General features: G+C 36.5%; 1 protein-coding gene across 4 annotated transcripts in view; it reads left to right on the forward strand.

Annotated features, from left to right (window-relative positions):
• Window positions 1-489: 489 nt before the first annotated feature.
• LOC131692450 (uncharacterized) overlaps window positions 490-24,404 on the forward strand; it is a 48,618-nt gene continuing 24,703 nt past the window's right edge. The window contains exons 1-2 of one of the 4 annotated variants that reach the window (XM_058979507.1): window positions 490-708; window positions 5,924-6,058. In XM_058979507.1, coding sequence (XP_058835490.1) covers window positions 5,943-6,058 — 116 coding nt within the window. In that variant the 5' untranslated portion in view covers window positions 490-708; window positions 5,924-5,942. Of the gene's footprint in view, window positions 709-746; window positions 840-5,923; window positions 6,059-23,171; window positions 23,841-24,404 lie in introns of those variants that run through there. The other 3 variants (XM_058979508.1, XM_058979506.1, XM_058979505.1) reach the window with 3 other exon arrangements.

Here is a 24,404-nt window from a genome sequence, read left to right on the forward strand (position 1 = left end):
GCTGTATTTAGTTACAAAATGTCGATTTTCTGAATGATATGATATTAAATCATCCCACAAGATGCAAAACGTCGTGTGGAATGCTTGAATATCGAGCATAGTGCCGAACATAATTCTTTGTTTGGGGCTTTATAGCTATAACGCCCCATATATATATGTCGGTCGCTGTCAAACTCCATATGATGGTATAGGGTTGGCAGAGGGCTGGTCCATAACAGGTCCCTGCTAGGCAGCCATTTTGTCCTAGCCAACATCTGCCTTTGTTGTAATCAAAACATCCCAATGCTATTGCACGGGCGACATGGGCCTAGAGCCGGCTAGGCCCACACATGTTGACTACTGTCAAAGTCTGTATATCTCAATAGCGGATGACAGGAGTGACACCCTCCTGGTCCATAAAGCCAGGTCTTGTGGATTGTTGTGTTGCCAAATGCATCAATTTATATACGTTTCGAATATATTTTGGTGATCTGTGAGCAAATGTAGTGTGTGGGTTTTTCTTGGTGTATTTTGGTTTTTATGGTTGATTTTTGTTTTGTATTTGGTTACTATAACTCAAACATTTTTGTTAATCTTTCGTAGATACTGAGCTATTGATTCATATGTTTCTGGTTTTGTTTCTGCGAGGATTTCTGTGAGCGGTTTTTTATTACTTAAATATGGGAAAGAGATTCTAATGGAATTGAACTTTTGACAGTCCTACAAAAGGTGAGTGATGTCTTCAGTTATTGCGCATTGTTCACATCGGTCATTTGCAATCAAGTTCCATTTAGCTAGTCGTTCTTTTGTAGCTGTATGTCCTGTTCTAATTCTAGTCAGTCTTATTATGTCTATTGTTTGTAAGTTAGCCTTTGTTAGTAGTCTGTTTTTAAACCAGGGATGTAGTGATACTTGTTTTGCGTGTTCGTAGTGAAATCTCCCTTTTCTTCCGAAGTCTTAGTGTAATGTTCTTGCCATATTTGCATCAGTTCGTTTCTAACTTTCAATTGTGAATCTCCCAAACAAAAGTTTATGTCATCTATTATATTTTTCCTGGGGTGCCCAATTTAGCTGCGTGATCTGCTCTATCGTTTTCTGTTTGTCCTATGTGTCCTGGGATCCATTGGATATAAATTGTGTTTATTTCTGATTGCATTATGTTGTTCAAAAATTCTGTGATTAGATTGTTTTCGTTTTTATTCTGTTTTTGTAGCAATTTGCAAGCACTTTGTGAATCTGTGAATATTGCCACCTTTTTGATTCCCTTTTGTTTTACATATTCTGTCGCCCGTAATATGGCAGTAATTTCAGCGTTCATTATCGTGAATCCTGATTTTAATCTGCCACTATATGAGATTCTTTCCTGAGGGTCATAGTATCCGTATCCTACTTTGTTATCAATTATTGATCCGTCTGTGTATATATGATAATAGTGTTGATATTTTTCTTGTATCAGTTCTTCCACTATTTGTTTTTGTAATTTTATCGGCAGGTTGTTTTTTTGTAGTCCGCGTATTTCACAGTTTATTGTTAATTTTCTTTGTAATTCGTCTTTATTTGTTTCTAGGATTTTTCGTTTTTCCATTTGATAGAAATGGTAGTTATTAAGTGCTGCTGTTTTCTCTAGATATGATGTGTGTTTTGGGATTTGATCCATACTCATGATATTATAGAGTGTTTCAACTATAGGACTATTGTTAAAGTACATCATTTTTGAAATTTCTTTCATTGTTAGGTATTCGGCTCTGAGCTTGAGAGGCAATTCTCCTGCTTCGTATAGTAATACATGATTTGGTGTGGACTGAAGTAATCTGAGTGATGTACGTAATGATAGATGATGCACTGATTCTAATTTTGAAAAAACTGTTTTTGGTGCTGTTGCTATTATTGATAAACCATAATCTAAATGTGGCCTCACTATTGCTTTGGATAATCTTAGCATTTGGTCAGGGTGTGCTCCATTTCTTTTTTTACTTATCATTTTCAAAATGTTAATCTTTTTCTTAGCCTTTATTATTGTACTTGTAATATGGTTTTTGTATGATAGTTTGTGATCTAATTGTATACCTAATATTCTATGACTGGTTACAATGGGGATTGGGCTATTTTGTATTTTAATACTAACATTTGGATTAAATTTGTTTGTAAATATTATGGAAGCTGATTTACCCGGGTTTATTTCCATACCTATACTTTTAAAGCTTGTAGATAATCTATCCAGAAATCTGCACATTTTGTTGGCTGCTGAAGCTACATTAATACCTGTTGAAAGTGCTGTGAAATCGTCTGCAAACTGTATTAGTTCCTCATCTTCTTTAACTGTTGAATGAATTATTTTCGTATATATGTTGAACAGCAATGGTGAGAGTGGACAGCCTTGGAGGAGTCCCTTGTTTGTTGTGTTTACTATTTCCGTACCGTCGTGGAGGGTTAAAATCATTTTCCTTGTTTTTAAATATTCATATATCCAGTTTGTTATTTCATATGGGATTTTCTCTTCAATCAATACATTCAGTAGAAAGTCTACTTTTACGTTGTCAAAAGCTTTGCTGAGATCGATAAATGTGGCTATGATTACTTTTCCGTCTCTTTTCGCTTGGTGTATTCTGGAGACTATTGTATTTACACAGGTGATAGTTGTTTGAAACCAAATGAATTAATGGGAATAATATTGTTTTGTGTTAGATAGTCTGAGAGTTTGATTTTTACTGCATTGTTAATTATTTTAATGAGGATACTTATCATTGATAGTGGTCTATAGGAGGTTGCTATTGTTTGATCTTTGCCAGGTTTTAATAATGGAATGATTTTTATTGCTCTCCATTCTTCTGGAATTCGACATGTGTTCAGTACTTCGTTCAACAGTTCTATTATTCTGATTTGTAATTTTAAATTCATGTGTTTGAATATATAGAATGAAAATTCGTCTACACCGGGTGTTGAATGATCTTTTTTTGATTTTATTATGTTCAGGATTTCTGTGAAATTTATTTTGATGTGACTAGAAACTGGTTTTGGGTTGTATTCTATTTCTTTTGTGATGGTAGGAAAATTTTGGTGCATGAATATGTTTGCCAACTGTGGACTGTTTAATAAGAATTGGTTGTTTTTTGCAGGTCTGCCTCCGTTTATCATTCTAACCGTGTTCCATAACTCTTTTTGGTTCATATTCGGATCTATTGTATTTATAAGTTCATTCCAGCATTTTCGTTTTTCTGTGCGTATTTTCCTTTTAAGTATGGCCCTTGCTTGTTTGAAGTTTACGAGATTTTCAATTGTGTTGTTTTTATGGAATTCCTTGAGTTTATTATTTTTTATTTGTAATAATTGTTCTATTTCTGCTGTCCACCACTTCTTTGGAGTTATGGTTTTATTTTTAGGTAGTATTTAGATGGTTCTATTTGTTCTTTAATTATCGGTGAAATGTCTGCTGGTGTGTGGATCATGTGGGGTTGTAGTTGGTTGATTCTTTGTATTGCTTGGTTTTTGTTCAAGTGTTTAGTTGGGATTTGTTGTGGAGCTGTATATTCTATTTCGATTTTGATGACTCTGTGGTTACTGTTAAAATCTTCGTTGATTACAGTCCAATTAACTTTGCTAGCTAGATTGGAAGTTACAAATGTTAAATCTATCGCTGAAGGTACTGTATTCGGTGCTTTTATCAGGGTGCTAGTGCCGTCGTTCAGTAGTATAAAGTTTGTGTTCTCTATTAATTTTTCGATTAGTTCTCCTCTTGGACAATTCTGATGGCTATGGTTCCAGAGCTGGTTATGGGCGTTAAAGTCTCCTGCTAGTATTGAGTGTCCATTATATTGTTCTAGAGTATTTAATAAAGTTTGTAAAGGAGTTTTAATGTCGTTGTTATTTATTGGTGCTGGTGGTATGTAAAGTGATGTTATTAGGAGTTTGGGTATAGTGTTAATTGTTTCTATGGATATTGCCTCTATCGGGTGTAACTTAGGTAGTTTGACTTCTTTCACTATTATATATTTTTTAATTAAAAAACCTACTCCTCCATATCCGGTAGTGCGAACTTCTGTAATGAAGTTATAACCAGGAAATCTAAAGGTTTCTTTAGGTTTCAACCATATTTCACTTAGTATTGCTATGTCTATTTTTTCCCTGTTCAAATATTCTTTTAATAACTCTCTGGTGTCTAATGGTCTAATACTTGTGACATTGTTTTGTATTATTGTAATGTTTCTGTTTGTGTTTTGATGCATTGTGCGTAAAAGTAATATCTGTGTTTAAACAGGGAGTGTTATTGGTTCTTTTCATTTTAATGATTTTATTCGGGTTGAATTATTGAATTTAGTTGGTTCCTTATGTTTATTAATAGTAAGTCCTGTTCAATTGTATCAGTTTTGTTTGTATTTTGCATGATTGTGTTCTGTATAGCTTTTATTTTATCAATTATATTTGTCATATTGAACTGTTTCATTATTTCATCTTTGATTTGCTTGGCTATTATTTCAATTTCAGTTGTTTTGTAGGGATTTGGCTCAAATGTATGCGGTATTTCTGTTATTTTCTCCGGTTGTGGGAATGTTTTTGGTTGTGGTTCGAATTTTCGTCTCTCTTGTTTATTTTGAATTGTGTAACTATCTTGTATTTGCACGTTTGGAAGTGCCGGGTATTCTCTTAGTGATTGTATTCTTTGTTGAACGGATGTGTTCGTTGGTTTTGTGTATTTTCGTGAAGCTTCGAAGTAAGAAGTTTTGTTGACTGCCATGTCTTTCCTAATCTCGTCTTGTCTGTCTTTCCGGGCAGCTTTCGTCAGAGGCTTTGTGTGTACCCTGGCAATTCACACAGACAGCGACGGTTGCTGTGCATTCCTTTTCGTTGTGTTCAAGTCCGCAATTGCAACAACGAGGTTGCTTCGATTTGCAATAGATGTTTCTATGTCCGTAACGCCAGCAATTGTTACATATTTTAAGAGGGAAGATGTATGGTTCACAAAATGAGTTAATTCCGTAAATTTTGACTAAATCTGGTAATTTTTGGCCTTTTACAAATATTTTTATTGAGTAGGTTGGTTTGAATGAGTTTTCAGCTATTTTCCTATTGATTCTTTCAATTTTTGTTATTTTAATGTTGTCAGCTACTATGTTTTCTAGAATTTCATCTACTGAAAGTGAAGGCGGGACGTTACGTACTACACCAATGCTTTCTTTAAATCTAGTTGGGACGAACCAAGTAAATCCAAATTTGTCCTCGAGCAGTTTCGAGTTTATAAGCTGTTCTGCGTCCCTCGCTTTCTCGAATGTTATCTGAAAACGGCCTCTGCCGACTGTTTTCAGCTCTACATATTTTTTTACACCAATGTTTTGTAGCATTTTCGCTACCTCCATTGGGTGGGGGTATTTTTCTTTTTGTTGAAATTCTCTGTTATTCTGCTGTTCTGTTGGTGTTTCTGTCCTCCTGTATTCTAGTATAAAGGTCGTGTCGATAGTATTTCTTACCCAACCATCATTGTATTTTCCGTCCGCTCCGTTAGGTTTTTGTTTGCTTGGTTTTTCAGTATTCTTATTTGTATTGTCTGAATTTTGTTGATTTGTTGGTTTTTTTTAGTAAATCCCGGTTTTTGTCGTATTCCGATTTATTTTTCATCGTGTTTGGATTGGTTTTGTTTCGTTTTGTCTTCTTTTCATCCGTCTCACCGTCGCGTTCTTGTTCTGTCAGATTCTGGTTCAATTTCCTTTTCTCTTTCATGGCGTATGCTCCTCCGAAGAAAGAGTTATCGCCATCTTCGTCGTCGTCGACAATCATACACACGCTTTTTACACAGCGTCTCGCACTATAATCTTATCTTCAATAGCTCTAAATCTAGGAATAATCAATCAAATGGAGTGAATAAACTTACTTCCACACAGTATATTTACACCTCTTCGTATCACCAAAATAATCTATGGAAAATTTTCCACGCGTTCGCGCCTAAATCCAGAAGCCCGTTTTATTTTCCGATGTTGTCGCTTCAACGGTTTGAGAGGGAATGTGTACGGTTGCTGTTAGCATTTCATGCTGTCAGTGCAAATGTGACTCGTGACAATACCAGTTTAAATATCAATTGTTTTACTACGTAAGTAACAATTAGTGTTATCTAATCGTATTTAATGATTTATTTAATTAAATTAAATTAATTTTGAAGTGGGAAAAAATTTTGTTCTCATTTACTCTGATTTTATTTTTTTTTTATTTTCTATTGTTTAGAGTTTTTCAAAATAATATCTTGCAAGTATAATTTGCGCACGGTAACTGCTGTAACAGTAGCGTTTCGTGTTACCAACGTGCTACTGGTCAGAAATATTTTTTTCATTTCAATTTGAGCCCCATTTCGCGGTATTTTCCAAAAAATTCGCAGTTATAGCGGTTTTTGTGAAAAAGTCAAAACCGCAATTTTTCACTTTTTCATTTGTTCAAGCCAGGTTATGTATAATAAATTCTATAAATTCCATACCTCCACCTACACGGCTGTTTATTTTGCAATTGAAAAACAAAGAAAGTGATATACGTATCTTATGTTTGCATATTTACTTGCAAAAATTGCGATCAAACGGGCGGGCTACATTTGTACCCCAGTGCAACGTTCTAAGGTAGAAAAGGTAAGTGTAACGTTCTATGTCACTAACCTAGCATATTTTCCTAGTCCACATCATAACAACTACCAATATCTATATTAGAACAGGGATTATCAAATTCTGTTATCAGATCAACATGAAATATGGTATAATACGTATAGAGAAAAAATATTCGCTAGTAAGGGACAATACTGTTAGGTGCTGTTAGCTTGTTTAATATATTTACGTGGACTTCGCGATTTCCACGGATTTGGCACGGTTTTTGTTCTCAATTAGACACATCGCGCGGAGTTGTTGTTGGATTTAATTTCCTGCTGCATTTTACTTTAATTGGATCTCTCTTAGCAGATTCATATATGAGAGGCAGAGAGCAAGAGTTGGTTAAAAATTCTCTGCGAGCGGTGAAAGGTATACGTCTTATTAAGAGTAAAACCGGTTCAAGTAACAATAAAAGTAGAAAATGGATAAAAAAAACCCTTAGCGTAAACATGGGGTATTAGAGTGACAGAAAAAATTACCCCTATCGGCCCACCCCTGAGTCGATTCCCAGTCCCACCAGGAGTACTTGCTCCAAACTTGAAGCAAATCGGACAAGTCTAGCGACCGGACCAACGTGTCTGAAGTTTGTATGGGATTTTTCGACAATTTACATGGAGAAAACCCACTAGCTCGCATTTTCGCCGCTAGGTGGCACTGTATGCATCGTATTATCACTGTAAGTAAAAATAAGAAAGATAATTTGATTGCCTACAACTTTATCGAAGACTGCTAGTGAATCCGGCTTTGTTAAAAGAAGTTATTAAACTTTTGAAGAAGTTATGTTTGAGTCAGTTTTGCATGGGGCGTAGCAGCGCATGGTTGTGTATCAGTACTCGATTCGTACGAACTGAACATTTTTGTGATATAATGGTTAGGTTTAGGTCAATAGTATGTTCAGAAGATTTATAGTAAGTAATACGAGTCATGTTTTGGTTAGAACATTCTAGTTCCACATTTTACCGCATAGAGCGCGCCAACACTAACTTTTCACCGGAAAGAGATAGAGATTAGGTGTCTTCCACAAAGTCGTAGAACAAGCATTTCCAAATAATTCTTCCGAATATCTCGATATTCTATCTCACTTCTAAAATTTTCTAACCTAAACATAGCTCGTATTATGTATTTTCTAACCTAAACACTTCTTCTGAATATACTATTCAGCTAAATCTAACGTTATCTCTCAAAAATGTATAGTTGATGGGAATCGAGTAGCGATAGGCAACCATGCACTGCTAGGCCCCATACAAAACTGACTCAGACATCACTTCGTTAAAAATTTAATAACTTCTTTTAACAAAGCCAAGGATGTACTGTACAAGGATGTACTAGCAGTTGTCGACTAGAAAAACTCTAGAAAGAGAACTGCGGAGACTCCATTTTGGATCGATTGGATTCGCGTTTAGCTGTCAAAAAACGAATCCAATCGAACATTGCCTATCCTTATAACATTGGACGTGTTGCCATACAATGCCGGGGCATACGTTGCCAAAAATGCTGTTTTTCTCTCCGCAGTTCTCTTACTAGAGTTTTTCTATTGTCGACTAAGTTGTAGGCAATTAAATTATCTTTCATATTTTTACTTACAGTGATAGTACGATGCACACCGTGCCACCTAGCGGCGAAAATGCGAGTTAGTGGGTTTTCTCCATGTAAATTGTCGAGAAATCCCATGCAACTTCAGGCACGTTGGTCCGGTAGCTAGATGTGTCCGATTTGCTTCAAATTTGAAGCAAGTACTCCTAGTGGGACTAGGAATCGACTCAGGGGTGGGCCGATAGAGTTTTTAAAAATTCATCATTTTTCTGGGCACTCTAATGGGGTATACACACATACCACTTATGCCCTAAAAGGAAAAGTACTCCATTTCAATCCTAAGAAATGTTTCAGAAATTGTTTATCATAAATCAGTTAAAGCCGTAATCAATATGGATGTCATTTGAAAGGCGGTGGTCAGTAGACATCGAGAATGGATCATTAACACCGTTTTTAAATCAAATATGACGACTTCCATTTACTACAAAATAGAAAGAATCATCAATATGGGTGTAATTTAGAATCAGGTGTGCAGTAAACATCGGGAATTAATTGTTAACGCCGTTTTGAAATCCAAAATGCTGACTTCCGTTTACCAGAAAATACATGCAGCATCAATATGGGTGTCTTTTGAAAGGGGTGGTCAGTACCAATTCCGGTTACTACTAAACTGTGAAAACCATCATCGACATGGGTGTCATGTGACAGGCTCTTAAAACTAGTTTTAAACTGAAGATTTTCAAATTCTTTTAAAAATTTCTTCACAATGATTCAGTTGTAACTCTAAACCCCTACCATCATTTGGATTTGTTCTGTTCCAAAGTCCAGTTTGTTAGGAAAATTCGATGATTTTTCAACTCCAAAGAAAGACTATTTTACAACAATTGTGTCCCCAAAAAAATCTTTTTTCGTGCTTTTTTACCATTTTACTTTTTTTCTTCTTTTTGAGATCATCCATTTTTGCTTTGACAACAGATCTCGACAATTAATGCATTTTGAAATCAGTTGGTATTACATACTATAAAATGTTTGATTTCCGAATTTTTTTTTCAAAAATACATGTTGATATTTCATTTTATTTCTAGACATATTCCGTCGAAAAAAATTCTATTTTAGATTTCTTCGAATATTAAAAACCTGTTTTAATCCACCTAGTGGTGTAATTGTGCCTTTCTCATTTGTCCGAACTACGATTCCATGGCTGGTTATGTTTAATACAATGATGGAAATGTATATTACATATTCAGTACGATTTGCACATACATACAATGGATCGACAGGCAAGATCTTGAGATACTATGTGTCGACACTGAAACATCGTTTAAAACCAGCGTCGGATAAATAAGGACGATCCGGTGGTCCGGACAGAGCCGAAAATTTTTAACTTGTTAAGAAATTTTAAACTAGTTTTAAATTTAAAATAGCAACCCCTCATTACATACTACTACCTAAGCCTTGATGGGTCATAAAATTGTTTGGCTTTCGATTAGGCCGGGATTAGGTTCATGATTTTTGGAGTGATTGCATAACCTTTCTATGTGAGAAAGACAAAAATATGCCAAAGTCCAAAAAAGTCAATTTTTGTCAAAAATGTTTTTTCGAGATTTCATCAAATCTCAACGTTTCATGCATTTTAAAGTCATTTGGCATCAAAAATGCAAATTCGAATTTGAAATTTAACTTACTTCCCACTTTGAGAATTTTTCATTTCAGTTTATATGGGAATTTGCTGTGTGGTCGCACTCTTCAACCCGTAACTCCGGAACCGGAAGTCCAATCAGTAAAATTCAATAGCAGCCGATAGGAAGGTTGTACCTTTCATTTGAGACTAAGTTTGTGCAAATCGGTTCAGCCATCTGTGAGAAACAGAGGTGACATTTTTTTTCCACATACACACATAAACACACATACATACATACACACACAGACATTTTCCGATCTCGACGAACTGAGTCGAATACGACCCTCCGGGCCGGGACTAGGTTGACGGTTTTATAGAGTGGTTGCATAACCTTTCTATATGAGAAAGGCAAAAATCAATATTTTAACGCTTTTTTAATGATGTTCGATTGAGCTAAAAATTGCAAAAAAAAATCCTTTCTCGATGTAATAAGCAGTTTATTACTTTATTATAAGATGTCTACCCTATAGAACAGTGGTTTTCAACCGGTTACCACCAGGGATATATTAGACGATTGTAGGGGGCAAATCACGCGGAACAAAACTTTGTCAATCTTCAATCTAACAATAATTAGAGATATGAACAGATGCGTTTCTATTACTAACGTCTGCTGTGGAGAGTTTTGGACAGGACCGTGCGCACGGGGAGGGGGGGCGTTTGGGGGTTCAACCCCCCCCCCCCCCCCCCCCATTTTCGTTTTGAATTACGTTTAGAAATTTATTATCTTCCTGTTCGTTTGAGTTCGGTCACTTTAGAAACAAGTCAATGAAGAAACCAAGGACGAAACTGTGCGAGGGTGGCTGGAAAGGGATGTATGTCAAGTTGGACGGCTTCTCTGAAGGATCGGTTAACGACAAGCTTCGATATTAGCAAAAGTAGTGAGTAGACAGCAGATGTCGGTCAGAGGACTAGCAACGGCAGTTAAGGAGGAAAAACACGAAGTTGGAGAAAATCGGGATATCGTTGTCTAGAATTTTTTTCCGCCTATGATTATTCCGTTAGAGTGGTAGCGAAATGGATCGTGAAAATTAGCATCGGTTTAGGGTGACATACTGCCGCCAAGAGGTTCTCAGCACCAGCTAGCAGATAAATAGGAACGACTAGCACCAAGAAGGATAAGAAACCCGGCGAAGGTGGTTGTAAACAGATGTAAATTCTTATGGTCGACACCCCCGGACCGGTTCATGTCTCAACAGGGTACGATATTTGCAGCAGACCTGAGCAGGTGAGATATATCGCGAAGGTTTGACAGCAAGTAAGGAAAAGTAGCTATGGATAAAAACAAGTAACTGAAGCACCGATGGTGGGTCGTGGTCGCTTTAGGACGTACGACGTAGAGATCCGCTGGGGAACTCTCAGTTGAAGTGGGGTAGATTGATTTTTTTAACGTTTATTTTAAAAGAAACGTACAGAAACCCCCAAACTTTGAAGATTTTTTCAGAGGCCTGGACCTAATCTTGTGAACCAAACGACTCTGCTCAACAAATTGGGTAAATGTTTCTTATCGAGAAGAAGTCATCAAAAGACGCCGCTGCGTAGTGGTCGGAAACCCCAAAAAACGCGAACTTAATTCACTAGAGGCCAAACCATCGAATATATTCACAGGGTATCTTTGGACGAATTGTTCGTAAGAATATTCCCCACAACTTGGTAAAAATTGAAATTAGGCATGGCTTACTACGATCAAATTAAAAAAATGAACTTTTTATGCTGACGAGGTAGAAAGTTGGTGTCTTCGACAAAGTTTTAGAAATGCTCGTAATAAAGAATTTTGTTTAATTAGTTGAACTTGTAGGATTTAATGTTATCGATTTGTAAAGCGTTTTCTATGGCAACACCCTCAAATTTAGTTTTTTTTTAATATAACTTTTTCCACTGTGACTTTTCGTGCAAACCGTGCTCTAGATAAATATGGAGGCATTAAAACCACATAATATTGTTGAAGACTGTAAGTAAAAATATCCAAGTACAAACATTACAAAATGAGCTTAAAACCTTCTTACCTTTATTATGCGTAGTCCGGAAAATGAAAATAGTGCCTGCTCGTCCATTTTGGTTTGCACCTTTCTCTCGCAGTTGAAGTTGCTGTAAAAAAATAAAATTATTCAATAACTCTAAAACGAATGAGTATTTTTACAAGAGGTGTGCGCTTCGCCGCCGATTTCAGGTAAATTTTTTATATGCGGTGTTCAACAATATTTTTACATGCAGTCTTCAACAATAATTTAATTTTTACATGCAGTCTTCAACAATATTATGCGGTGTTAATACCTCAACATTTGTCTGGAACATCGTTTACACGAAAAGTTACAGCGAAAAAAGCTATATTGAATAGCTAAATTTAAGGGATTTGCCTTAGAAAACGCTTCAAAAATCGATAACATTAAGTCCTACAAGCTCAAGTTGTTCAACAAAATTCTTCATTACGAGCATTCCTAAAACTTTGGCGAAGACATCAAATTTCTACATCGCCAGTAAAAAAAGTTTTTCTATTTCAATCATAGTAAACCATGCCTCAATTTAATTTTTATCAGGTTGTGGGGTATATTCTTACGAACAATTCCTCCAAAGATACCCTATGAATATATTCAATTGTTTGGCCTCTAGTGACGTTTTTGGCATTTCCGACCACTGTGCGTTGAATGCTGGCTCGTGGTGGATTCGGATTGGTTTGTAGTAGTCGTTAAGCCAACCGACTAAACTTAAACCTCTTGTATCTCGTAATCCACATCCATCCAGGGCAACCGTTAAGTGCTGCTTTAGTAAGGATTGTGTTCTTGCTTATTTTGTTTTGTGTTTTGTGTGACGCAGTTACTTGATCCAGTCCCCGGCGATATACTTTATAGGTAAGTTTATTCAAAGTGTCAGCTCCGGTTACTGCTATAAGCCTCTGACGGTGAGCCCTCAGAAGCACTTTGCAGTTGCTGTCTTGGGCTTCATCCTAGACGGAGTACCAAATTATCACACTTTTTCGCACAAACGTGTTTGTGGCAAAAACTATTCCTACTGCTGTTATGACATCATGTTAGGATTTGCATCCTATACATTATAAAATGACGGCAAAATAAAAAAAACTTTAAATATTTCAAAGTCAGAAGAAAGAGAAACATAAAAAAGATCAAGTAACCTCACGCTACTCTGAAGTTTATTCGATAACAAAAATTATATATGTACCAACCTACAGAGAATAACAAACACCTTGATTTATAGACTCCCACATGTTATTGGCTCCTCACAAATGTGGCATAACTAGGACACTTTCTTCAATGTTTGGATTTCCACATGCATTCTCTACGTTGATATAATAAATATATGCGCTCAACAACCGTACGATAGTAAATCAAAATTAGAATACAATATGCGACATGGGCCGTACTTAACCCTCTACTGCCAAATGTGTTTTGGAAGACAGTAAATAGTTCATGTGTTGCATTTTTAATTTTTTCAAGTTCTTGCTTTGTTGTGTTTCTTTGTTACAATTTATTTATAGCAAGTGCCGAGATTAAGAAATTTGCCACAGAGCGTTAATCGCAAACGTATAAATCTGGACGAGCACAAAAGGGTGCAGCCTTCGAGTAACTGACGCTAAATTATTTCTTTTGCTTCCCGCTTTCTTCGCGTGGGTTTACTTTTCATGTACCTTATATATGTGTACTGCCTTTTGTCAGCAAAACAGTCTCACGTAAAAAAGAATACCGAAAGACATGGGACTATTATATATAACAAAAGCAAATGCAAGTAGTGTACAGTATTTCTTATTCAATAATCACGGTAAATCTCCCGAAAATTTATTACGTACGAATCCAGCTCCGATGAGGCGAGTCATGCGCGAGGAATCGTTTAGGAAGCAATAACATGGCGTTGTGTTATCAGTGCCGAGTTTATGCATGGGCACGCTGGGCAAGACCCATGGGGCTCCAAACAGAAAGCCGAAGAACAGGTTTTAGTGTATCTATTGGGGGCAATTTGCGGCACTAGCAAAATATGTGAATAAATTTACAGCTTTTGTTACGATTAGGTATTTTGGCTTTCGATAACACTAGTTTACAGCATTTCTGAACTAAATAAGCTGGTGGTTATTTTCGATGTAAAATCGTGTGCTGAATCCGAAAATGAGGTACTGTAAAATAGTTTTCGAATTACAGTAAAAAAATAAATTTGACCTATATAATTAAAAGTACATTCAGTAAAATCCAAATATCTTCGTTTGAAGTGCATAGATATGAAATATTATGGTGTTTAATTAATTGTAATAGAATGCACTTTCGATCGCTAGAATATTTTGTTTCAATGCGACTACTGGTTCTGGCGTTATTTACGATTTTATTAAACTGAAGAAAAATGAGCGTTTGATCAATATTTTGGGCAAGATAAAGCAAACCTAAAAATTATATTTTATGGGAAATTAAAGGCTGCTAATAACCAACAAAAATAAGCACTTAGGGACCATCCATAAATGACGTAGCATTTTTTGAGCGATTTTTAACACCCCCCTCCCCCATCGTAGCATTTCGTCACAAACTTCTAAATACCCCCCCCCCCCTGGTAATTACGTAGCTTGACGGTAACTCTACCCCCCCTTGTCCCCGCAAAATCTTTAAAAAAAATAAAAAACGATGATAGTTACTCCCCTTTAAAAAAAAGCTACGTATCATGACAGGACCCCTACCCCCCTATCGTCACACATCATCACAAAATACAAAACTCCCCCCTCCCCCACATAATGCTACGTCATTTATGGATGGTCCCTTATTGGGTTAAATCGGATGGAAATTGTGAAAGTTATTAAGTTTTTTGTAGAATGGAGATTTTTGAGTTTCTCTGGGTCAACTTATTGAACCGTCTCGATTCCATTTTTTTTCTAGGGTTTGTTTCATAATATATGAGTGATTCTGTGTCAGAATTCTGTTAAACAAGTAAATTGAATAATTTTAAGAGAATTTATTGTGGGGTAATATTCGAACTCGTTTATCCAAATGATTCAAGACTTCTGATAACAATAATTACAGGCTCAGTGGAGTAATATTATTAAAAAATTGGCATTAAGAAATATGCATAATATTTACATGTGTCATACAGAATCGTATATGCTAAAAATACGTTGTAAACTGCACGCTCCACTACGCCTTGATACACACATCGGAAGCTTATGACGTTGCAAAATGTTAAATTCGGAGACTAGCTTCACGAATGATGACTTATCCACCGATTTCGTCACGTTTTGTTCTACTAACAGTTTATTTTACGTTATTAAAACGTCTTGAAGTTTATACTTTGAAATTATATTGGATTCACATTGGCTTCCACGATGTATCGATTTTACTGTACTGGTTCACAAAACTTCAGTATACTACAAAATAATGCGTAAAACAACTAAGAGCAATTACAAAATATTCTACGTTCTTCAAATCATTCTGAAGATCAGATTTTGAGATTTTAAACCTAAAATAAGTCTTGTTCGATGTCCTACATAATTTTAAAACACGAATTGTTAGTTGTTCTATGAAGGAATAGAAATTAAAAGTTTTATATATTATTAATTTTATAATACTTGACGTATATAGTATCACATATCTTTACGGATTCATATAGTTTGTATTAACATTGTACAAAACCCAATTGGGGAGCTAGCGTTTCAAAATACGAATTTCATAACGTGTGCGGGTTTAGTTTGCAACAAATTTTGTATCATAAGAGTGTTATTTTATGTAATACACTTGTAAATATTACACGCAGTATTTCATACCAATCATTCGATGACTTATAATTTCATTGAGCATGAGTCTTTAATCATTTGGATAAACGAGCTCGAATATTACTCCACATTAATTTTTTTCAAAATTCTTCGACTTACATGTTTAACCGAATTCTGACAGAAAGTTCCTCATATATTATTAAACAAGCCCTAGAAAAAATGGAATCGAGACGGTTCAATAAGTTGACCCTCAGAAACACAAAAATTGGCATTTTGCAAAAAAATTGAATGACTCGCAGTTTTCATCGGATTCAAACTAACAAGTGCTTATTTTCATTGGTTATTAGCAGGCTTTAATTTCCCATAAAAATATAATTTTTAGAATTGCTTTATCTTGCCGAAAGTTTGATTGATCACACAGTCATTTTACTTTAAAAAATGACGAAAAATTAAGAAAAAGTTCAATAGATTCGTAAATAATGTCAGAACCAGTAGTCGCACTAAAACAAAGTGTTATATTACCTTTTATTTCAACATAATCATATTTCATGTCGATGCACTACAACCGAAGATATTTGGATTTTACTGAACGTATTTTTAATTTTAAAGGTTAAATTCATTTTTTCACTGTAACTCGAAAACTGTTCTACTGTAAATTTTTTGGACCTCATTTTCGGATTCAGCACGCAATTTTACACTAGAAATGGTGTTCGAATATTGAAGTTCAGATTTTTATTTTTATTTTGTAAACTAGTGTTATGTCTTCAGCAAAGTTTCATTAAAGCTGACAAAGCATCTGAATCTGTTAAGATTAATTTGTCTTGAGGGGGTTCTCCCATTTCAACAATGAAACAGTAAACAATACAAATTTGTAGAGCAGTTAATTTGAGGTGACGCTGAAGATACTGTTTTCCTATTAATTATCTTATGAAACAATACGCTTGACTAGGGGTTTGCTCAATTTTTTTAGGCTACCGACAATCCGGCGCTAGCTTAGTTCTGTCGCTAAGTTAGCGTCAGATTCTGATGAGATAAAGTCGAAACGCAAAGTTCATAACTATCTTAATTATAAGTTTTGTGTCCTTTACGCGCATATGTGGTTTTATTCAATTTTCTGCTTAGTGGAGAAAAATTGGTTTCCATCCAAATTTTTCTCCTTAGGGAGAAATATAGCATAGTGTATCTGCATTGGCTTGCTAAGCCATACCAAATGTTTCACTAGTTTTCATCAGCTTAGAATGAACTTCTTTTCTTGCGGGACGTCACGCTTGACTACGGGTTTGCTCAGGATACAAGATTTGGCTCCGTTTCATAGACCTAGCGTAAATCCGACGCTAGCTTAGTCCTGTCAAAAAGCTAGTGTAAGATTCTAATGAAATGAAGTCGAAACGCAAATTTCATAACACTTTTAACAAATAAAACGGTGGTGTATGCCAATTTCAATTTTAAAGCAAAACTGTTCGAAATTTTTAAACAAAACGCTATGCTGGGGATGTAATTGTTGTGTTTGAAACATCTATATAAAATATCATTATTTTAGTTTCAAACGAGATCCGGTGTAATTCTAAAATTGCCAAAATTTCAGATTTGCACGGTAATAACACTGTAATTTATTACAAAATTTTATTGTTTAAACATTAATAGATTATTAAATACTTAACTTGAAGATTGTTTTCCTAAGTTTTTCAGCAGATTATAAAAAATTTAACCGCTATGTGTACGACAGGGTACCCGGGTACCTTTTTAGATTTTAATTAATGAAATTCTAATGTTTTATCTAAGCCTAAAATTGACATCTTAGAACTTCACTAAGTCAAGCTTTTGGATTAATAATACTGTTGATATAGTAAGGGGAGTGAGGAGAGACTCCTGATTTTTTTTACTACGTAACAGGCCGACAAGGATACCCGGGTACCCACAAAACTAAAATGTCAATAACTAAGGCAAATTCCAACAGATTTCGATACTTTTGGGTGTTTTGGTTTCAGGAACTCATCCACTTTTAGACTTGGTAAAAATGAATCGAGTTAATTCATTCGGTTCCTGGGAATCCAGATTTCCTTAAGCATGTTCCAGTGCTGGGATACTATTTGCGAATTTCAGTGGAATACTGGCAATACGGGTATCAAAATTCTTGGAATTGTATCAGCAGACTGTATCGCTTGGTTTTTTAACTATTTGGTGATTTGACCTCGGGACAGACATTCCGGAATAGATTCCCGTGGGCCATGAGTGGTCATTCCGAGTTCGAATTGCCATATGGGGGCCTAACAATAAATGACAGACTTCTGAGACAATTTGAAGAGTTTTGATACTCGTATTGCTAGGATATTATTAAAACTCACAAATCAAAGCCTAGTACTGGAACATTACTCCGGAAAACCGTATTACCAAGAACCGGATACAATCATTCGGTTCAATTTTGTAGAATCAAAAAGTGGAAGAGTTACTGAATCCGGTTAAATAAAGCCATAGTTGTGAGCATTTCATTTTGCGAGTACCCGGATACCCTTGTCGACCTGTTAACCTTCTTTTGGTGTTAACTTTTTGTAATGAATCAATAATGTTTTTAGTGAGTCACATTGACCCAGATTTCGAATTCAATTTTAAGACACATTTTCAGCCAAATCTATATTAACTTGCACCCAAGTTGAGTTTCAATTTTCAAATTCTGGTAAATATAATCGCTTTTGACCTGGTTAGCCAGTGGGAATCGGTGCCGAATGGAGTCATGTTTGGCATACATAGATGCAGAACCATCATCATAAATCACAAGTTTAATGATAGAAACCAGAATACTTATTATAAATACAACCAAATCAAAAATGAGAATGTGTATGTAACATGCTTAAAAGCTTATATAAAATCCCAACCAAAATTTGACTCAACTATTTACCATGGATTCTACGTGTAAATCATCCGGAAGATCTGGAACATCCGTATAACTGCTCAATTAATTATTCTAATCCTAGAACCCTGAAGAAGCGTATCTTTCGGAAAGTTTCTACTAAACCAATAGGGTCTTTGTTCCATTCACAAATACGATTTCTTTGAAGTAATAATTCTGAAAAAAAAACTTTCGAGAAGACCACAATCTTCCAGAGCCAGTTCCGGATCTTCCGGAAAGTCACTACATTATCAATAGGGTCCATACCCCAGTCACAAGTACGAATTCATACAAAAATATTTTCGAAAAAATCTCAGTTCTATGACAACGTTCATAAATTTGCCAGTTCCATGGATGTTCCAGATCTACCTGAAGGTTATTATGTTTCAAAACAAAACATGCTTGGGTGGGTCATAAGTACGAACTCATTCAAATGGGAATTCTGGAAACACTAAAATACCTGGTTCTAAGACCAACTTTATGAATTGATTAGTTCAGCGAATGTTCCGGATTCTCCGGATGGTCATTATGTGGACAATAGGAAGGGGGCGGGCGTAGCGTAGTTGGTAAATTGATTGCCTTGTACGCAGCGCACCTGGGTTCGATTCCCGAAATTTTTGATAAGAATTTTTTAACCCGAAGAGGCGAATGAATTTAAGCTTAAAACCTCTATAATCGAAATAAAAAAATAAAAACAATAGGATTAATTTTTCACTCGGAAATACGAATTTATGTCGATTCAACGTGAGCAAATGTTTTCGAAAAAAAACTTCAGAGTTCTGAAACTAAATTCACGAATTAGCTAGTTTTACGGATGCTCCGGATCTTTCTAATCATTTTCACGTAGTATTCAGGGACAGTATTTGAATCAGAATATCAATATCATTTTAGATGGAATTTTAAATAAGCTTTCAAGAATATTATAAAACTTTGAAATCATTTTCATTGATTGACCACATTGTCACAACTTTTGCTGGTGCGCTTTTTCGGTTGCTAAACCTTAAAGTTGCTTGCTCCACTTCTTCATATCTTTCGAGCATCCTTTGCTGGAGGAGTTTTCCCATCTTGCTGGAGATACGCGAAAATGTTCCCAGTCCATAAAAAGGGCAATAAACGAGACGGAATGGAATAACTTCGTTGAGCGCTGTTTCGAAGTTGTTTGAGCTGGTGATTATGGAATTGTAAGCAGTACCTAAGTGACGATCACAACAGCTTGACGTCAACGGCGTCTAACCTGCTGTGTTTAACATCCTATGTATCAGAGAGTATGGCATGTCGTGCTCAAACCGACGTTGTTTATTCCCACCTTTCTGCAGCTTTCGATAATATCGTAATCGCAAAAATGGAGACATTTGGAATAAATGCTAGTGTTTTGCAGTGGTTTCGATCCTACCTCACAGAGCGAGAGATAGTGGTTGTCAACGGAAATTATCAGGCCCCAACCTTTACTTCTACGTCAGGAATACCTCAATGAGGCCACTTGGGACCGTTGCTGTTTCTGGTATACTTCAATGATGTGCATCATTCTTTGCTGATTGGTGTAACGGGAACCGCATGTGCGTGAACCCGAAGAAGTGTTGGGTAATATCATTTTCATGGAAAAAAGATTCGATTCATTTATACTAGCGTCTACTAGAAACAGACAGGCGTCAGTCACGTTAAAGATCTGGGAGTGATTCTGGATTCTTAGCTTACGTTTAAACAACACGTCTCGTATGCAGTTGGTAAAGCGTCTCGAGCACTGGGATGCTTCGTCATGATAACCAAAAATTTTACGGATATCGTCTCAAATCGCTCTATTGCTCTTTATCGCGATCAATCCTAGAATATTGCTCTAAAGTGTGAGGTCCAAACTACAATAACGGCATTGAGAGAATAGAGTCCGTTCAGTGTCGATTTTTAAGTTTCGCGCTTCGTAGATTGCCGTGGAGAGATCCTACCCGATTACCTCGCTATGAAAACCGGTGTCAACTGATTCAACTAGAGACCCTACATGTTGGAATAAATACCGCAAGAGCTTTGTTCATCACTGACGCTCTGCAAGGTCGTATAGATGCCCCAGCTATTTTGGAACAAAGCAACATAAACGTCCCACCTCGAGATCGCATTAACATTAAGTTCCGATTACCATTCCGAGGCACTAATTATAGTATGTATGGAGCCATCACTTATCAGCAACGAATTTTTATACAGATAGTTTTAGCATTCGATTTCAACCATTCTCGACAAACTCTGCGTATACGTTTTTTCCACTTTTTAATCAATTCATTAACAACACATGATCTTTTTATTTATTGTATGACTATTGTTTTTGTGCACGACTTGTTTGTTAGAAATAAGATTAGTATAAAGGCCAACATCATTGGGGCTTTGATATGCCTGTTGATGTATTAAACAAATAAACAATAACGTCGCTGGAAAAATTAAATTTTAATATGCTGTGAAAATTTAAAAACGATCAAAATTCATTTGTTCGAGTTTGTGGTTTCGAGAAGTTACGGCAGAATTGAAAATTATTTAACAATTATTGTCGCCTACAGTTTTTAGCATTTTCAAGACTTAGAGTCTTGCACATTTAAAAAAAATGAAAAATTCGATTTTTTTTAATTCTGCGGTGGTGAAACACCTTAACATATATGGATGTAATAATAGAATGATAATCAGAATATACAAGGTGTCTGTGATTGAATGGTAATTGTGACTACTTGTTTTGATGGATCAATGTCTAGGGTTCAGGTGGTTGTTTTCATGCCACCCAGTGAGCAAATTTTCTGGCAGAGACCGCTCTGCTAGATTTCTGTAAGTCTTGGTTTGGCAGCCCTGTCAGATTTCTGCGCGTATCCTGTCGGGTTAGTTGAGCTAGGGCGAATTCGGTTTCGCTCGCGTTTTCTGGCAAATTTCGACAGGCACCGAGCAAAACCCTGGCATAACTCGGACATAAACTGTGCAAAGATCCTGGCAATTCCTACCTGGTAGAATTTAGCACGAATCGAGCAAAACATCTGACAAAGATGTGGCAAGAAGCGTGCAGAGATCTTGGCCGTACATTTCTGGCTCGATTCTGGATAAAAGTGAGCAGCATCGGTTGGCTTAACCGCTTCTGTCAGAAACGGTTGTTGCATTTGAGCGAATTCGTTGCCAGAATTCTCGCACAAATCGCGTAAAATGCTCGCAGAAACTCTACCAGCATCAATTTCGCTTTGCTCAACTTTTGCTAACTTTCTGCTTGCCACGCTGACCGGGCAGGTGTGGTTATAACGTTAAATCTTACTGAGCATATTTAGCTACCACAGAAACTTCATACTTTTTGTGTGAGTTCGACAACTGCTTACATCAATCATTGGACATCATCAGTGATTTTAGACAACTTACATTTCCCTTGCGTAATCAGGTCTAAGTTTGTGTCACAAAAAGAGCATATACGGGAAGCTCTAATTTTTTGCTTTAATTTTTAAGAAATCGTCTGCCTAATCGCATTAAATGGTTGAGAAGGCCTATAGTGACAGTGCGTTATCGGAAAATAAAAAAAAATAAAAATTTAAAAAAAACGGAAGCTGTCAATGTTCACCGCTATCACTAATAGCTAATCAAATTGTGCCGCGCTTTGCGTGAAAAAAGCCAGGTTATGAACAAAGACATGACAAGCCCCCATCGCACAAGTCAAAAATGGTCAAAAACTACTTGGAGACACTCTACTGGGAGGTGCCACATCATCCCGCTAATTCACCAGACCTGGTTCCTTCCGATTATCATCTGTTTGTTTTTATCGATGGGTCACGCGCTCGGAGAACAGCACTTCGATTCGTACGAAGTCGTCCGAAAATGGCTTGACAAGTTGTTTTTCTTGAAAGGTCAAAAATTCTTTTGGCGTGGTATACACAAATTACCCGAGAGATGAGGAAAATGTATAACTCGCGAGGGTACTTTGAATAAATTATTTTTTGCGTTCTGATGATATGATAGGAACCCACATCAGTGGTTGCTGAAGATGCTTTTAACAGTAAGGATAAAATTATGTTATCAACCGACATTCACATTAACGCTGTATAAAGAGCCAAAATGGAGTGGATTCATAAACGGAGTCATTTATACGCAATCCGAAGGAACAGAGAATCTCCTTCCTACGAAAAGATCCAGCCAGTTACATAACTCAATTTTCAATACTTGTTAAGGCATTACCTGATGGTTTGTGTGAGAAGGGCGCGTCAATCTTGTTACCACTTGTCAGATAAGAACATTCACAGCAACAGCATGATCCTGAAGAATTATGCGCTCGCTGGTATTATTATTTTAAATTATTTTTTGCGTTCTATATAAAAAAATCCGCTTATTCGACAAGGCACAGAGGATTTAAGCTTATATACCTGGTAGGTCTCAAGAGTAGTATAGTACTCTGAAGCCGGCCCTGATTGGTATCGAAAGAAAGGTTACCACCGTCATTCAAAATATATTGCGGTTGGACATCTCCCTCCAGCACTGCTTTACGATGCTGCTATAGTCGTGATGGCACTTATTCCGGGTTGGCTGTGTTGCCAGTCTCTAGCTAGAGCATAATTACTCTACTGTTGAGTTGCCAAATTTTAAACTCAGCTTAAAATATGTGTTTCGCTTCCTACATTCCTCAAATAAACACTTTATGTTGCAAATTTATATTTGATACTGATTGGAAAACTAGCAACATCGGCGCCATCTGCTGGTTCCGCTCATGCTCGAAGAGAACACACCGGGATAAACTGTTATTCGACTTCGTGATGAGCAATGCACGGAACAGGTCAGTAACGTTTCGAGTGAGGTTGGCAAAAGTTTACGTGCTAGAATTCCAGCGTGTCTGTAGCAGCCACTTGGCATGCATTACAACAAGAAAGCCTACAGTTCACATCCTTCGCCGGTTCACGCCACACGCCACGCTGTGGCGAAAGGAAGGAGAAAGCACATTGCTAATACAGACTTTACCCGCATTCCGGAATCCATTGTGAGTGTATCTGGAAGTAGATTGTTCGTGCGTTCTTTAGAGGAACGGTAGAGACTCACGGAAGGCAGTGGGTTAGTCATTTGGTTGTTTGAATTGTTGTGCATTCATTCCCAATCATGAACACGGGAGCAGTGGATGTGTTTTGCAAACAACTGTGCGGTAGTTGGTGTTTTATTGGTGTATTCGGTTAACCCATAGCGATATGACATGCCTCCATTCAATGTGAACAACATGTGTGCCGACCACTTGTTCTACGTTAGCCGGGCGGATATTTTCTCCGTATACCCGACAATCCTGCAGGAGATTCTGGTGCTAGAGGAACTGTTTCGGGCAAAAAAAGTTACGGCCTTCCGTACTACCATTAGTACAGAGAAGGTGCAATTGCAACTCCCGAGCGAGTTTGACTGGCAGTTAAAGCAGTACTTTCGACTATTGGAGCAACAGAAGAAAATCAATGCCGCTGAAGATAGTGGAATGTGAATGTGTTATTGTACTAAATAATTAGAGAGAACTGATTTTTCTGTTAGTTTTGGGCGATCTAATTACTATATTCGAAGCTATAGACTAGTATTTGTTTGTCTAAACTACGCAGAAAAAACGGGCAAGTGTTTAATTGTTTAAAGGAAATAATTGTAAGGACAGTATACACAATTAATTGGAACAAGATTAAAGCCTGTATAAATTTTACTCCGGATTATCGAAAGAGAACGTCAATATTTCGCTACGAGATGCAGGTACCACAGCTTCGCGTTTCTAACTTCTTTTTTAGAAGTGACCTCTTATAACAGACTCGTCATGGCATCAACAAATCTGGGATAAGAGTTCCCCATATTATAATAACTGTACTACAGGTTAAAGTTCCACTTTTTTGTCATTGTTACACACTTATTTCATAAACACTTAACGTTCCCCCCCATTATCAATGGAGTTTAGATCAGTACTTTCATAAGCTGATACTCGCGCATCCGCCGCAAACGTTGTCTGGCTGGATTTTCATATTATCGTTCGCTAATAATACTAAAATAAAAAGCGTATTACAG

This window comes from Topomyia yanbarensis, chromosome 3 (genome assembly GCF_030247195.1).
Source record: "Topomyia yanbarensis strain Yona2022 chromosome 3, ASM3024719v1, whole genome shotgun sequence".
Classification (NCBI taxonomy): Eukaryota; Metazoa; Arthropoda; class Insecta; order Diptera; family Culicidae; genus Topomyia; species Topomyia yanbarensis.